General features: G+C 45.7%; 1 protein-coding gene across 47 annotated transcripts in view; it reads right to left on the bottom strand.

Annotated features, from left to right (window-relative positions):
• The window catches only part of MAPK8IP3 (mitogen-activated protein kinase 8 interacting protein 3), a 150,806-nt gene that overhangs the window by 54,469 nt on the left and 79,020 nt on the right, over positions 1 to 17,317 (bottom strand). For 24 of the 47 annotated variants that reach the window (XM_043494376.1, XM_043494355.1, XM_043494348.1 and 21 more), the window contains 4 exons: positions 11,915 to 12,033; positions 5,829 to 5,840; positions 4,343 to 4,360; positions 1,654 to 1,711 (listed from right to left, as the gene is read on the bottom strand). In XM_043494376.1, coding sequence (XP_043350311.1) covers positions 1,654 to 1,711; positions 4,343 to 4,360; positions 5,829 to 5,840; positions 11,915 to 12,033 — 207 coding nt within the window. The remainder of the gene's footprint in view (positions 1 to 1,653; positions 1,712 to 4,342; positions 4,361 to 5,828; positions 5,841 to 11,914; positions 12,034 to 17,317) is intronic. The other 23 variants (XM_043494352.1, XM_043494359.1, XM_043494374.1 and 20 more) reach the window with 2 other exon arrangements.

The following is a 17,317-nucleotide window of genomic DNA, read 5'->3' as shown; positions in this document are numbered from 1 at the left end:
CGTTCAGTGTAGTGGGAACTCAAAGAAAAGTGCTGGGGTGGTGGGAGGAAGTAGATAGGAACACAGGAATTGCCAGACTGCATCAGACTATCTAGTCTGAAATCCTGTCTCGATTGGCCAGCACCAGGTGCTTCAGGGGAACAAGTGAGCACACCACAAAAGGCAGACATGGTGTAATCTGCCGCCCATGTTAGGTCACATCTTGATCACTAATAAAGTTTGGCTTAAGCTCCACAGCATGAAGTTTAATATCCTTTCTACAATTTTTTGTTATCATTCATTATAATAACTGTGGATATTCTTGATAGCCATCGGATCCATTTTTTGAATATTGTTACATTTTTAGCCTCAACAATTTAATGTGGCAGTGAGTTCCACAGTTTAATTGTGTGTTGTTTAAAAAAGTATTTCCTTTTATTGGCTCTGAATTTCCCTCCTTTCAGTTTCTTTGAGTTATGAGACAGAAAGAACAGAAGTTTCTAATCTATCTTCTTGATGTCATTCATGGCTCTATATATTTTTATTATGTCCCGTCTAATTTGTCTCCTCCTGTAATATTCATTTTGAGATGGGACGACCCGTACAGCACACAGGTATTCTATAAAAGGATGTCCCACCAACTTATGTAATGGCATTATATTTTTTTTCTGTATTATTCTACGGCCCATTTCTTATTCATTCTAACATTTGGTTAGCTTTTCTGACAACAGCTGCGCACTGAACAGAAGTCTTCTTTGACCAGTCTATAATGATGGCCAAGTCTCCTTCTTGTGTTGATACAATTAATTTAAACTCTGACAAGTATGTGAATAACTAAATTTTTTCCTTCCAACGCACAACGTTACTTTGCATTTATCAACATTGAATTTGTTTGTCATCATACTGCCTGTTCACCTAGCTTGTTCAGGTGTCTCAGGTCTGACTAACCTAAACATCTGCAAAATTTGCTATCTCACTACTCATCCACATTTCCAGATCACATATAAATGTAATAACAAAGAATGTAGTATGGAACCCTGAGTCACCCAGGTGTTAACTTTTTGCCATGATAATATCCTACTATTAGTTTCCTGTCTTCCTGCCAGTTTTTGATCCATGACAATACTTTGACTCTTACCCCATGACAACTTAACTTTTTTAGTAGCCTGTTGTGCAGGACCTTGTCGACAGGCTTTTTGAAGTCTAAATAAATTATTTCAACTGGTTCTCTTTTATCCACCACTTTGCTGATATGTTCAAAGAATTCTAAGACATTTGTGAGTCGCAGTTATGTTTCGCAGAAGGCAAACATTGCAGTGAAGAGTTCAGAACATTATAGTTTCTTAACAGTCACCTGTGCCCATTCTGGACTGCTCCAGCTGCCAACGAAGTTAATGAAAAGCCTGCCATTGGCTTCAACAGGGGGTCAGGTTCTACAACCATGTGTGTGGAATGTTCAGTCAAGTGACTGTCCTATGCATATTTCTTTTGTAAAGCCCCTCAAACATGGCTTGAGGAAGAGGAACTCCAAGGAGCCAACACCATCAAAGAAAGGTTGCCAAACCAGATGCCAACATGTCTCAATGAGGCAGGAGTTCTGACGCAGATCATTCCAAGATGACAGGAAGCGTATAAATACAGATAAGCAGTTCAGAACATGCAAAGGTTTCTTACTTGGTCTCCAGAAGTTGCGAGTTCTCCAACAGCAGATTCCCCACTTCTTTGCCCATTCCTGAAAAAAGAGGCCCGGAAGTTTTGATCTGCACCTCCAGAAACACAGAGCCTTATTTTGGACTAACTGACTGATGCTTAGGAGGAGAAATAGCTTTTGTTAGGCAGCCTTACAGCTGTGTGTCCTGCTGCAGAGTGCCTCCTGCTGAAATAATACATAACAGCAGCAAATGTGTCCATGTGTCTTTTCTGTAAACGATACTTTTTTTTTTTTTAAACCACTCACCTTCCTTGAGGGGGTGGGCCAAGGAGATGGTTGCACTAAAGCTGGTTAGGAGAAGCTGGGTCTAAGACTCCCACTCCAACCCTGACATACTACAACCGTTCCTTATAGTGACTGCTATGGAGGGAAGCTAGGAGTTCAGGGGTTCTTAATGTCCACAGATTTATAGCAATGCAGAGTGTTGTCCAACTTACAACCCATCATTGGGTGTCACAAGATTTTTGCTTTTCTTAGTATAGAAGCCAAATCCCCAGTCCTTAAATATACCTATTTTCAGAGTTCTTGTAGACAACTCCATGCTCATGAAGGCTCCCTGGCACCATCCTCCTCCCACTACTGCAATCTTAGCAGGGTTTTACATAGGGCGCCCCCTTGTTTCTTTAATTTTATTTAAGCATCTCTAAAGATATTAATTCAGAGCCACAACACTGCAGGCCCAAATTGTAAAAGGTGTGCTGCCATGGCACAAATGCAGCTCGCATACAGGGCTAGGAGGTTGCACTTTTGCATGCACATTTTTAAAGATCTGAGCCTAAGACTGAAGGCTGAGTTCAATACTTTTAAATGATGCTGAAAGGGGACCAACCCATCCAGGACAGTTTCCTGCTGGAAGGGACTCTTGGGGTTACAGCTCTAGAGACAGCCCACTCCCCAATGGGGGCTAAACACAATTCTAGGGGGTAGAAGCATAGAGACAACCCTCCTCCCCTCATGGCATGACACTGATGCTTGGATAGCATTCTCTTACTACAGATGGTGAAATACAAAGAGCTCACACAACTGCCGTGGCTTGCGTTCAAGTTCTCCATTATATTACCTTGGTGTACAAAAATTCCTTCCTTTATAACAGATATAGATATTTTTAAAGAGAAATTATTCAAGGTGTTATTTAATTCACTTTTACAGGAAAATAAACGACTCACACTTGAAGTAAATGGGTGTTAGAGAAACAACACTTCAACACACAGATCCTCTTTCCACAATTAGATGGTATGGTTTCATGATGGCAAAAGCAAATTCCCAGCAAGGATGGAGAAGAAGCAGCATTTTAAAAAGTAAAATTTACAAAATACTGAATAGACAGGAAATGAATCACTTTGATGTTTCAGGCTACGTGTTCTCAGGGTGCTGGGGGTGGGACACTATAAACACCTCAGAAGTGGGAGACAAACACTCCAGTCTGGGTGTTAACCTCCTAAAAATGTATTTCTGTTGTGGGGGAAGAGGAATGAGCAATTCTCCCTTTCTTTCCTCCTATAGATGATCACATATGTGATATGGAACTATCTACAGGGATTATGGGCATGGGACTCTGGTTATAAAGTGACTAGAGATGTAAAAGGTTAACCAGTTAACCGATGAGCATCAGCCTTATTGATTTGGGTTAATGATTAAATTCCTCTGCTGCCCTGTGCCCGGGCGTGAGGAGGCAGCAAAGCCCTGCGCCCCGGCTGGCAGCGGAGTCCCAGGCGCGGCGGGGCAGAACTCCTTAATGGTTAACTGTTTAACTGATAGAATTTTAATAGGTTAAACAGTTACTATTTTTAAACCCTACTTACATCCCTAAAAGTGACATTTCCACCCCCTCCTACTGACTTTTAGCATAAACTAAATTAAATGTATATCTAGTAGCATTTTCAGAAATGGCATAATGATGTTCCAGAAGCAGAAGGGAGGAATGGGTAATGGGAGTTCATGGTAGGACCTTCTTTGGATTAATCCTTTCTGCATTTTGATTCCCTTGCTACTTATTGGGTACTGGTGCATCTCCAATAGAGAAAGGAGCTGTGATGGAGAGGATGAGCCAATCACCCCAGAACTAGAAGCTCCACACTGCCCTAGCCACAGATATCTTCCCAGAAACTGCCTGTGTGGCACAGTGGAAACGACATGACACCTTGCCCCAGGAATGGTACAGAGGGCTATTTATGGAAATAGGGGACAGGACACAGTCTTCCCCAGAGCAGCAGAATGGTATTCCAAGACAACCTGACCTTAGTGCGCAGAGTGGGGAAGCGCTGAGAAGTTAGCAGAGGGACAATCCTATCTATATGAAGAGAACTCTGGGGTGGGATTAAAAAGAGATCTTTTCATGTACCCCTGCATACAATCAAAGTGAGGAAAAACCTAGGAAGAGAAAGAGAGATTTTATAGAGTCATCCCATACTATAGATCTTCCATATCCAGACAGACAGTCACAGTCTGAAGCATCAAAGTGGATAATCAACTACATCCAGAAACAAAAGAAAAGCCCAAATCCACAGAAACTGAGTTATTGTCTCCTGTGTCTAAGAGATAACACCACCACCACAAAAAACAAAACCAAGAGAACTCAAGAAGCATGAAGAGATGTTGGGTGGACAAAAGGAGTTAAGAAAAAACGTATTTTAAAAATGGCCTTTGCCTTACCAAAGAAATCATCCCGCACTATGAGAGCCATCCCATACGAGAAGGGGAAACAGAAAGAGATGGGGACAAAGGGGAGGAAGAAAGGAAGAGAAAAAAGCAGCCATTAAGTACCAAACTGTAAACAGCAAATAGAGCAGCTCATCAGTGTGTATGAGTGTGTGTGCGTGATACATACTATGATGTGTGTGATACGGTGATACATACTCATGTACGTGTGCATGGTGTACATTGTGATCCTCAGTAGGGGCAAGTCTATAACCTGCTCACTAGAGCTTGGCCTACCAGGGATTTAAAGCCTGAGATATCAATCTATGCTCCACAGGATTTCCATTTCCATCTTAGTCGTTTGCCCTGAGTTATGATGCATCTTTGGGACTCCCACCCTGACAACATAGGTAACTAACCAGACAGCATGGACAGGGCAAGGGAAAGACAGCAGGAGAGGGAAATTAAAATGGGGGGAAAATCATAGTTTATATCCAGGGTGCCCTTCCTCTCGATACATAGGGTCAAGCCCATTTCCTTACACAGGAACATTCCACATGCCCACTCACTTCAGTGAGGTTTTTCCCAGGGAAATATCTTAGGCTTTGGTCTTTCATGGGAGAATGATAAAGAAAATCCAGACCAAAAGAAAGGAAGACGCATGCTGCTTTCCCTTTCCTTGGCAAAGCTCTCTCAGTGTTCTGCAGGCCCAATCCTGAGAGGCACTGGCTTTCTCAACTCCCAGGGAGTTGATGGGACATGAAGTCACTTAGCATGTCTGTGCTGCCTCTAAAGACATTTGTGTCTGCACATCAACTGCCTTGGATAGGCAGTAAAGGCCCAATCCAACTTGGGAACTGGATCAGGCCCTAAGTGCACTGTAAGAGAAGGAGCAAATTCTCCAAGTGTAGGGCTCCCAGGGACTTCTTCTGATGGCAGAATGTGGCCCTAAGGCAGTGAGTTTCCTTTACAAAAACAGCGTAATAGGAAGGCACAGAGACAGCATCTGCAAAATGTTTAGCCAGGAGGACAAGGCTTCAACAAAGAGCAGAAGTTCTGCCACTTTCAAGTCCATCTCAATCTTCATTCATTTGGAGTAAGGAGAAGTACCTAAGCTAGATTTCTGTGCCCACCTGGATTGGACTTGGGGTACAGCTCCTGCCCTGACAAAAAGGAACTTTCCACCCAGACTAGAGGGAAAGACATAGTAGGGCGTTCCCATGGTCCTATTAAGAGAGTGGAGCGATCCTACAGAAAGCCACCCCCTCCCCCAAAAAAGCTTATCAAGACGTAGCAGACACGTGAGCATAAAGCAGAGATGTTCTATTATATCAGGACCTATCAATCCAAGCCAACCAAATACGAAAAAGGCAGAACAAAGGCTGCAAAGCCAACTGTGATTCGACAGCAGCAGGGGAGTATCACGTGTATACCACATCATTCAATCTAAACTCAGCAAGGATAAGGAAAATAAGGAACCGAACAGAGGAGAGATACACACCTGAGAACTCCCCTAAGGGCCATGTCCAGCGAAGCACAGAGAGACAGGGGAGAAAAGGAAGTGAAAAAAGGATCAATCAGTGACTGAAACCAACAAAATCAAAATTTTGTTAAAAAAATTAACAATGATTCAGCCATTTCAATGTCAAAACGCATGAAATAGTAAGGACAGGACCTGCCATGACTGCAGATGGCATGATTCTACATACAAAACATAAAAAAAAAAAAAATCAAGGGAAGATAACCCACAATGAACCTGGAACCACATGCCTTAGTTGTCAGTTTTGCAGACAAAAATCTGATGAGGCTGTGTCTTCCTATGCTAGATGAACCTTTGTTTTACTATGATATGTTCTATTTAAAACTGCTGGCCAAAGGCTAGTTCACACATCCCGCCCACTCCTCCTTCTCACCTAAGTGAATGATATATTTGTCTTTCCCAACCATATCTCATCGTACCAATGATGTAGTCAAAGGATGCCTTAATCTGCAAAGACAGCCATAGTATTTAAAACAGTCTTTTTACCCCAACACTGGGACTGGCTTTGTAATTTGGCTTCAACTTCTGTGATGAAATAATATATAACTTACCACTAGTATATTAGCTGAATCTCTCTCTTCATCACAAAACCCCTTTTATGAAAAGCAAGGTCGCCAAAGTAAACACCGCCAGGTCACCTAGCAGTGAAAAGAAAGACCCTCCCATAGTCCATAACCAGCATCCATTTTGCCCCTCACCCTTCACTTCCAGATTTTTATGGGCAGTGAAAACTGGAAAGGGGTGTGTGTGTGTGTGTGTGTGGAGAGAGAGAGACACACACATACTGTACCTACAGTAAATACAGTGAGATTAGAGGAGTAAAAAATGAACATGTAGGAGTAAATGAGAAAGAATGTTCATAGGGTTGTAGTTGGAAAGAGGGAAATTCAATTAACAATTATTACTAGTAAATAATTGTTTATATTCCACACGACTCTCTGAACTACATCCTTACATGAATAAATGTATATGAAGCTATAACAAAGCAATGAGAAATCTGGATTAACCAATGAATTTAGACCATTCTCCCCAAAACAGCAAAAAAGAGTGCCAAGAGATGATAGTCCAAAGCTAGCTTTGCAAACATCCAGAAAGGCAGACTGAAATCCCTCCAACCAGGACATAGATGTGCTTCCTGAGGATTGTACAAGAATAACTTCTGTAGACATCTGTTGTTTTAAAGGCTTCACAAATGACATTCTTCAGAGATTAAGAATCTTAATCCATCTGGAAAAAAATATATTTGGAAGACTTTGCACCCATTTTTGGGTCTCCATATATGAGAATCAAAGCTTGACTGTCTCATTTACATTGGTGACTGTCTGAAACAATTCCACTGGCTTTCATTGATTTACATGGTGAGAATTCAGAATCTGGTCCAAAAATAGAAAGAGTGCTTCTTAATTTCTGAATCCGGTTGAGCTCTCTCTCCACTGTTTGAACCATGTCTACATCATGCATTTTCTCTGTGATTCTTCAGGCTGTAGTCGGGCTGAAGGAAAAACAAGTGCCCCAGAGATAACAACTTGTCAGATAAGAGCAGAAAAATGGACAGATTTACTACAATCAAGCCCCTAGCTTCTTCTTGGCTAAACTGCAGCTTTATCAAAGATCTTTAGAACTTTGAGTGTGTGAGGGCAGAAGAAACAGTAAACTAAATTAGCTTTTTTGTCCGTGAGTTTGAGAAAGTATTTATAGCCAAAGCCATCTAAAACTTATGATGGATTAAATATAAAAGTATAACATCTAAAATCTTCTACCTGCCTCTCTTCCCTCACCCCGTCCTAGCAACGTGTGCCTCATATCATCCAACTCAAAACTTCCCTTAGATTAGGTGACCAGAACCCAACAAAAGGCCTAAATAGATTAACATCATTTCCAGGAAACAGATAGGCCTCACTTCATCCCATTTCCCAGGCTTGTAAGAGAATCCATAAAAACCTCCCCACCTAGCTGGCCAGCGTCATTACCACAGCTTTGAGACTGTAAGCAGTATCCATTCTCCAGCGATGAGCCACAGAGGCCTCCTGATGATTGTATGGAGTTATGTTGTTCTAATCAGAACCAGAAAATTGTCTAGGGCAGAATCACAAAAAAGCTGGCGATTGAAAAATCCTATGCTATGATCCTCAGTAAGACGGCTGGTGAGGGCACGCTTTAATATGTTTCTTGATATAACAACTTGGGTATGTAGGATGAAAAATCAGAAGCTTTCAGAGTGATCCTGGAGGTCTTCAAAATTCTTCCTTGGTGACAGGTTCATTCTCCTGGTTGATCTCTAGGAAGGACAAACCTTTCCATAGAAAAAGTAAAAACAATGAGGAGTCCTTGTGGCACTTTAGAGACTAACAAATTTATTTTGGCATAAGCTTTCATGGGCTAAAACCCACTTCATCAGATGCATGGAGTGGAAAATACAGTAGGCAGGTATAAATACACAGCATATGAAAAGATGGGAGTTGCCTTACCAAGTAGGGGGTCAGTGCTAATGAGCTAATTCAATTAAGGTGAAAGTGGCCTATTCTCAACAGTTGACAAGAAGGGGTGAATACCAAGAGAGGGAAAATCACTTTTGTAGTGCTAATGAGGCCAATGCAATCAAGGTGGCCCACTTCAAACAGTTGACAAGGAAGTGTGAGTATCAGCAGAGAGAAATTAGTTTTTGTAGTGACTCATCCACTCCCAGTCTTTATTCAGGTCTAATTTGATGGTGTCCAGTTTGCAAATTAATTCCAGTTCTGCAGTTGCTCATTGGAGTCTGTTTTTGAAGTTATTTTGTTGAAGAATTGCCACTTTTAAGTCTGTTATTGAGTGTCCAGAGAGACTGAAGTGGTTTGGAGGTGCAGACTGTGGTGGTAGGCCCACGGGGTCCAGAACGGCCACTGGTCAGGTCCCTGCCCATGTGCCTGCCATGGTCCTGCCCCCGCATCAGGGTGGCCACCGCTCGACTGGCGACGGTCTGATCCAAAAACCTAGATCCCGTTTACGGCCCCAAGGAGCTGGATTATGAGGGCCAGGACAGTGCCAAGCGAATCTGCGCTGATGAGTGGTGACGGGGAGACATGGAGCGGTGCCGCGAAGCTGGGGAGCAGTGCCAAAACCTGAAGTGGTACTGGGACGTGGATCGGCACCGTTGCCTGGAGCTAGGCCGAGATGATAAATGGCGCCAGGACCAGCGCCGGGTCCAGGATCTCCTCCATGACAGCAACCAGGGGCACGATCGGGAGCGCTGACGCGAGCTCGAACAGTGCCGCGAGTACGACCAGTGCAAGTACAACCGATGCCAGGAACGGGAATGGTGCCGAGAACAGGAACGGTGCTGAGGCTTGACCATAGGTGCCAACGGAGCCCATGGGTGGATCAACGCCTGCTTGCCCCAAGACGGTGCCGTCCGCAGGGGCACTGGGGCCTTGGCGTGAAGCAGAGGAGACCCTGATGCTATCATGGCAACAAGGTCCTTCACCGCCGCAAAAGTGTCCAGGGTAGAAGACAGCTGGACTTCCACCATGCTGTGGGTTGGGGAGTCCAGTGGCACCAGACTCAGTGGTTCCCCCCGTGTGGCCAGAATCGACGGTGCTGGGGCTATGGCCTTTGCTCTCGGGCGCTCCCCTCCAGGATGTGCCCCAGCGGCTGGCTCCAGGGAAGCAGGTCTCTGTGCAGGAGAGCTACCCTTCTCCAGCTTCTGGTGCCACTTCTGTCTCAGGGAGTGGGAGCGGTGCCGAGCCGATGTCACTGACTGCAGTGCCGGGGAGCAGCGGTGCCGCAGGTCTCAGTCAGAGTCCAACCGTGGTGCCACCTGCACTACCGAAGAGCTCGTTGCCAGGTCCTGCCACACCGAAGGAGGCTGGGGACTAAATGCTGCCTCCGTAAGGAATTCTTCAAGTGAAAGTCCTGCTCCTTTTTAGTCCGAGGACGAAATCCTTTCCAGATCCTGCACTTTTCAGATTGATGAGCCTCCCCCAGACACTTTAGGCAAGAGTCATGGGGTTCACACATTGGCATGGGCTTAGAGCAGGACTTGCAGGGCTTGAATCCCAGGCACTTGGGCATGGATCCCCGAGAAGAAAAGTCAGGGTGGAGGGTAACCCTCCAACCTGACTAACGTGAACTAAAACCAAAAACAAGAACTACAAATCAAGCTAACAACAACTATCTATAGAGCTAGGGAAACGTGGAGAACTTGCAGAGTAAGATGCCACAGTTCCAATGACCATCACGGGCGGTAGAAGGAACTGAGGGGGCTCCAGGTTGGCAGAGGTATATATTGAGCGCCATGCAGGCGCCATTCTAGGGGGCTCTGAGTATAAGCAAGAGAGGTATAAAGCAGAGATGTTCTATTATATCAGGACCTATCAGTCCAAGCCAACCAAATAAATCTTCTTAACTACTTAAATCAAGACATTGAGATTTGAGAATGATGTACATAACTATAGGCTTTGTCTATCATACCTGCACTGTATTAACTTCTATGGGACTTAATCATGTGCTTAAGTGCTCTCATGAACTGGGGCCTAGACACCCAAAGTTCTACCCCAGGAGGCACTGGGTTCAGTCTACAACCTGGGATAGATTCCCTTCTTTGGCTGTTCCAAAGTCCTGGTCAGGAACCTCAGGTGATGTGCCCAGGCTTCAGGACATAATAAGCCCCTTCCAAGATTGCCCTAACACAGGGGTGGGCAAACTATGGCCCGTGGGCCGGATCCAGCCTGTGGGATTGCCACCCCCATGGCACTGCAGGCCCCACACTGCTCCCAGAAGCAACCAGCACCACATTCTGGGGCGGGGGGGGGGGGGAACGACAGAGGACTCCACATTCCAGCTCCCATTGGCTGGAAATGGGGAACCTTGGCCAATGAGAGCTTCGGGGCAGGTACCCACAGGCAAGGAAAGTGTGCAGAGCCCTCTGCCCCCCCCAGGGTCCACAGGGACGTAGTGCAGGCCACTTCTGGGAGTGGCGCGGGGTCAGGGCAGGCAGAGAGCATGCCCTGGCCGCCATGCACGCATCTGCCACACCAGAGCCACTCCAGGTAAGTGGCACCGGGCCAGAGCCCACACCCCTCTTGCACCCCAATCCCCTACCCTGAGCTCCCTGCTGAACCCCTCCTGAACCCCAACCCCCTGCTCTGAGCCCCCAATTGCACCCCGCACCCTTCCTGCACCCCAACCCCCTGCCACACCCTGTACCACTCCTGCACCCCAACCCCCTGCCCTGAGTCCTCGCCACACTGCGCACCCTTCCTGCACCCCAACCTCCTGCCCTGAGCCCCCTGCCGCACCTCACACCCCTCCTGCACCCCAACCCCCTTCCCCGAACCCCCTCGTAAACTCCGCACCCATCCTCTGCCCCAACCCTTTGCCCTGAGCCCCTTCCTGCACACTGCACCCACTCCCACACCCTGCACTCCCTCCCGCACCCCAACCCCCTCTCCCAGCCCTACATTCATGGCCCTGCATGCAATTTCCTCACCCAGATGTGGCCCTCGGGCCAAAAAGTTTGCTCATCCCTGCCCTAAAAGGTGTACTGCGTTATTTTTTACACTCTCTACAGCAGCGTAAAACATGCAATATAGGCTATAATATTTCTATATAAAAAGAGAAATTTTTTTGAAGTTTTTATAAAATTAGAAAAATGATTACTTTCTTGCAGAACAGTGGTTTGTTTTCAAATCTATATTACTCAAAAAACCCGTCACTTCATATTCAGTTGCAAGTGTCTATAAAGTTATCTTTTGGTGGTGAAAGATAAGGAAGCACAATTGTTTTTCCAGGGAGTCTGTGCAAGAGAATCACACATAAAAATTAACCTACGCACACAGACAAAGATAGTCCTAACAAAACAAAGCCCAAAGCTATTAAAATGACTTTTTGTTAGTTTTATTATGATTATTACATATTTCATTCCTAGATTGTCCCAAATTCCATCCCAAATTGTTTTTATTGACAAGGAGCCACAATTCTGAAAGGAAGAAAGAAAATTGTCTGTTTCTAAAGCTGTCACTCAGCCCTAACTACAGTGGAGTGAACACTGTTTTTATAAATATTTTTACCTAGCAGATCTGCTCCTTCATCCACATCCCCAATAACCTCCGACCCTGCTGTGGAAAGTTCATGATACAGAGAGTCTGTGTTGATGCCGAAAGCTTTGTTCACAATCCCCTGTGTTGGGCTGTTGTTGGAGGAAATAAAAAGAAGGAATCTTGTTACCTGGAAATATTTTAGCTAGAAGATTCCTCTCCTGAATTATCGAACAAAGTAGATCACTGCAATCAAAATACAGATATCTTTTTACATATCTTTCCATTCATTCACAAAAGGGCTGAGACCATGTGAATCCCATGCACTGCTACAGGCTGAGACTTACTATGTAAGGGATAAATATACCTTACGCTTCATATCAATGATAAGTATCATTCAGGGTTTCAAATATGAAAGATATACCACCAGTGTCCCATAGATCAACATAGCAGGCCCTGCTCAGATCAACAGATTAATGTGAAACTCCTTTAAAAATCACACTGTTGTATACTTATTATATAAAAACCAGAATGTTTCTTACTAACTGGAGCTCTTAACTTGATTATTAGTATTCATTTGTTTTACCGTAGATCTTGGAGACCACCCATTCAATCCTACAATTCCATCAGTTCAGGTACATGGCAGGCACCCACTACCCACCTGTAGGGATTGTTTGTTCTCTGTTAGTTTCTAAGGTGCCACAAGTACTCCTTTTCTTTTTGCAGATACAGACTAACACGGCTGCTACTCTGAAATTTGTTCTTCTAGTGAGCATGTATGCATGGCTATATATGTGTGAGTGTATGAAGGACTTATTTAGGAAAAGATAAATCAAAGAGATGAACCTTACATTTAGTATTGGAAACAGCAAGGTCTGGGATCTTTTTTATCCTCAGTTGGGAGCAAGTTCCAGATTCTTGGTCTGATTCCTGTGAAAATTCTCTTTCCTGCACACATGAGCTTCCTCCTATTTGTTGACAGTTTCATGGCTCCAATGGAACGCAGGTGGTGTGGAAGGTCATGATCATTGAAGGAGAGCAACCTTCAGGTAACCAGAGCCAATCCCATGGACTGGTTTGAATACTGGAATAAACACCTTGAACTGCATTCTACTGTACTGGGAATCAATGCAGAAAGTGGAGCAGCTGGGTGGTATGTTCACAGCATTCTGCTAAGCAGACAGACAACAATGTTCAGTACCAAAGGAACTTATCTCAGGTTGTGTAGCTTCACTCCTAGGTATACTAAAGTTCAGTAATCTAGCCTGGAGGTCATGAATCCATGGGGCACTGTGGTCAGCTGTGTCTGACAAGATGAGGTATACTCTGCTGGCCAGTTGTAAGTCATGCCGAACCAACCTGATTGCCTTCTATGATGAGATAACTGGCTCTGTGGATATGGGGAAAGCGGTGGATGTGATATATCTTGACTTTAGCAAAGCTTTTGATACCGTCTCCCACAGTATTCTTGCCAACAAGTTAAAAAAGTATGGATTGGATGAATGAACTATAAGGTGGATAGAAAGCTGGCTAGATCATCAGGCTCAACAGGTAGTGATCAATGGCTCAATGTTTAGTTGGCAGCCGGTATCAAGCGGAAGGCCCCAGGGGTCAGTCCTGGGGCCGGTTTTGTTCAACATCTTCATTAATGATCTGGATAATGGGATGGATTGCACCCTCAGCAAGTTTGCGGATGACAATAAGCTGGGGGGGGACAGGTAGATAAGCTGGACGGTAGGGATAGGGTCCAAAGTGACCTAGACAAATTGGAGGATTGGGCCAAACGAAATCTGATGAGATTCAACACAGACAAGTGCAGAATTCTGCACTTAGGACAGAAGAATCCCATGCACTGCTACAGGCTGGAGACCAACTGGCTAAGTGGCAGTTCTGCAGAAAAGGACCTGGGGATTACAGTGGACGAGAAGCTGGATATTAGTCAGCAATGTGCCCTTGTTGTCAAGAAGGCTAACTGCATATTGGGCTGCATTAGTAGGAGCATTGCCTGCAGATAGTGATTATTCCTCTCTATTCGGCACTGGTGAGGCCACATCTGGAGTATTGTGTCCAGTTTTGGGCCCCCCACTACAGAAAGGATGTGGACAAATTGGAGAGAGTCCAGCGGAGGACAATGAAAATGATTAGGGGGCTGGGACACATGATTTACGAGCAGAGGTTGAGGGAACTGGGATTCTTTAGTCTGCAGAAGAGAAGAGTGAGGAGGGATTTGATAGCAGCCTTCAACTACCTGAAGGGGGGGTGTGATGGGGCACAGTGGCCCTGCACTGATATCGCAGGAGTTAACCCTTCCTTCCTGGCAGAGGAAGCCCCGCCCCGGAAGCCCTGCTGGGCATGCTCCAACTGGAGAACAGGTATAAAAGCCTGCAAAGGTGCTCAGTCTGGGCTGACCACCGGAAGAGAAGGAGGCACACTGCCAACTGCTGAGGAGGGACAGCCAAAGAGCCCGGATCCAGGGGCCAACCAAGCCAGGACACACCCAACATCCCAGACGGAGGTCTTGGCAAGAGGGGACGGACCAGAGGACCCCCCTCCCCAGGGTGGAGAAGATGACATTGCGAGTAGGAAGTGACCTGGGGCATTTTAGAGATGGGCAGCGTTAAAGCTGCACTGACCCTTGGCATGTTGCAGGCGGATCGCTGCCGAGCTAAGCGCGAGGGGAAACCCCGCCAATAGGAAAGTCTGGGGTCAGGACCTGATGTAGAGGGTGGGCCTAGGTCCCCCCCACCTCCCCCACACCACCATTGGGATACACTTCCCCCCCTGAGAGGAAGTTATATGGACTCTGGCTGTTGGGCCACACTGCCCCGACATGTGGGGCGAGTTATCTAGACTCTGGCAGCTAGGCCGCACCACCCCGCTTGCAAGGGGGATTGTATTGACTCCAGCTGCTAGGCCGCACCACCCCATTTGCAAGGGGGATTGTATAGACTCCGGCCGCTAGGCCGCACTGCTCCAATGTGGGGAGCGATTTATGTGGACCCTGGCCGTCAGGCCACACCACCCGATACTCAGGGCAACACATGGACTCAAGCCGTTAGGTCCCGCTACCCTGACTAAGGGGCGAGTACAGCGAAACCAGCCATTGGGCCACACTGGAACGCCCTTACAGGACGGGTGTGGGAATGTAAAAGTGGCAAGGCCCCTCCACCCCATCCTGCCACAAAGGAGCGCTGCGGTGCCAGACCCATCACAGTGGGTTCCAAAGAGGATGGAGCTTGACTGTTCTCAGTGATGGCAGATGACCGAACAAGGAGCAGTTGTCTCAAGTTCCAGTGGGGGAGGTTTAGGTTGGATATTAGGAAAAACTATTTCACTAGGAGGGTGGTGAAGCACTGGATGGGTCACCCTAAGGAGGTGGTGGAAGCTTCACCCTTAGAGGTTTTTAAGGCTTGAGAAAGCCCTGGCTGGGTTGTTTTAGTTGGTGTTGGTCCTGCTTTGAGCAGGGGGTTGGATTAGATGACCTCCTGAGGTCTCTTCCAACCCTAATCTTCTATGATTCTATGACGTGGATTTTTTTTTTACCGCCATGGCTATACTAGCATCTGATAGCGCTGAAGAATTGGAGATAAACACCAGTGCTGCAGACCAACATATTCTGAGACAGACACCCTCACTAGTGGGCAGCAAAAGCAGCAAGAGGACCACCTCTGGATTGACCAATTTAATAACTGAAACTTTAGGAAGCATTATGCATGATAAAGCAGCAAGTCCAAGGCTCAGTAACCCCATTGTACTTTGTGCTTCCAGCCGGCAGCCTCCAGCCTCCAGTCTGTCTTCTTGGTGCACAGATTTCCTTGATTAAAGGGCTCTCTCCCTGTAGATGCATCCCTGGGGTTCTTCTCTACTCATGAGATGAAGAATAATCAGTCTGAACATCAGCCACTCTCATGGCATACAACATATACAACTGGCTCTGCTACAGTGGTTCCTCCTGCTGTTGTTCTCAGAATATTACACATGCCTCTCATACATTCTGGCCATACCCCATCCTAAGAGGAAACTTCACTCCTCGTTCCTGCATCATCAAAATTCTTCATGCCTCCTCCCCTGTGCGGTGCTTGTCCAAATGAAGACCACTCACCATATGCTGTTTCATAAAACACTTGCCCTTTATTGCCTCTCTTTGCCATACATACATCTAGGCTATTATATGCCTGGCAGCGGTGATGCACCAAATGAATGGCCTTCAGGCAGCCTCACCAAAAAGGTCACTCATTGGGGGATGCCAACCTACATATGGCAAACCTATATGTGGGGGGAGGAATAGCTCAGTGGTTTGAGCATTGGCCTGCTAAACCCAGGGTTGTGAGTTCAATCCTTGAGGGGGCCATTTAGGGATCTGGGGCAAAAATTGGGGATTGGTCCTGCTTTGAGCAGGGGGTTGGACTAGATGATCTCCTGAGGTCCCTTCCAACCCTCATATTCTATGAAACCTGAGAAGGATCTGGATTTTGTAATGTAATTCAGGACCGACTGTTTACTAGACAATTGGCTTTTTCTCTTTTCATAGATTCATAGATACTAATGTCAGATATTATGATCATCTAGTCTGACCTGCTGCACAACGCAGGCCACAGAATTTCACCTACCCACTCCTGCGAAAAACCTCTCACCTATGTCTGAGCTATTGAAGTCCTCAAATCGTGGTTTAAAGACTTCAAAGGGCAGAGAATCCTCCAGCAAGTGATCCGTGCCCCATGCTACAGAGGAAGGCGAAAAACCTCCAGGGCCTCTTCCAATCTGCCCTGGAGGAAAATTCCTTCCCGACTCCAAATATGGCAATCAGCTAAACCCTGAGCATATGGGCAAGATTCACCTGCCAGATACTACAGAAAATTCTTTCCTGGGTAACTCAGATCCCACCCCATCTAACAGGCCATTAGGCCTATTTACCATGAATATTAAATTACCAAAATCATGTTATCCCATCATACCATCTCCTCCATAAACTTATCAAGTTTAATCTTAAAGCCAGATAGATCTTTTGCCCCCACTGTTTCCCTTGGAAGGCTATTCCAAAACTTCACTCCTCTGATGGTTAGAAACCTTCATCTAATTTCAAGTCTACACTTCCATGTGGCCAGTTTATATCCATTTGTTCTTGTGTCCACATTGGTACTGAGCTTAAATAATTCCTCTCCCTCTCCGATATTTATCCCTCTGATATATTTATAGAGAGCAATCATATCTCCTCTCAACGTTCTTCTAGTTAGGCTAAACAAGCCAAACTCCTTGAGTCTCCTTTCATAAGACAAGTTTTCCATTCCTCGGATCATCCTAGTAGCCCTTCTCTGTACCTGTTCCAGTTTGAATTCATCCTTCTTAAACATGGGAGACCAGACAGTATTCCAGGTGAGGTCTCACCACTTCAGCCCATAAACCCCATACCTCATTAGTCTGACCTCTCTCTTTTAT

This window comes from Dermochelys coriacea, chromosome 10 (genome assembly GCF_009764565.3).
Source record: "Dermochelys coriacea isolate rDerCor1 chromosome 10, rDerCor1.pri.v4, whole genome shotgun sequence".
Classification (NCBI taxonomy): domain Eukaryota; kingdom Metazoa; phylum Chordata; order Testudines; family Dermochelyidae; genus Dermochelys; species Dermochelys coriacea.
This window is presented reverse-complemented; position numbering and strand designations above follow the sequence as displayed.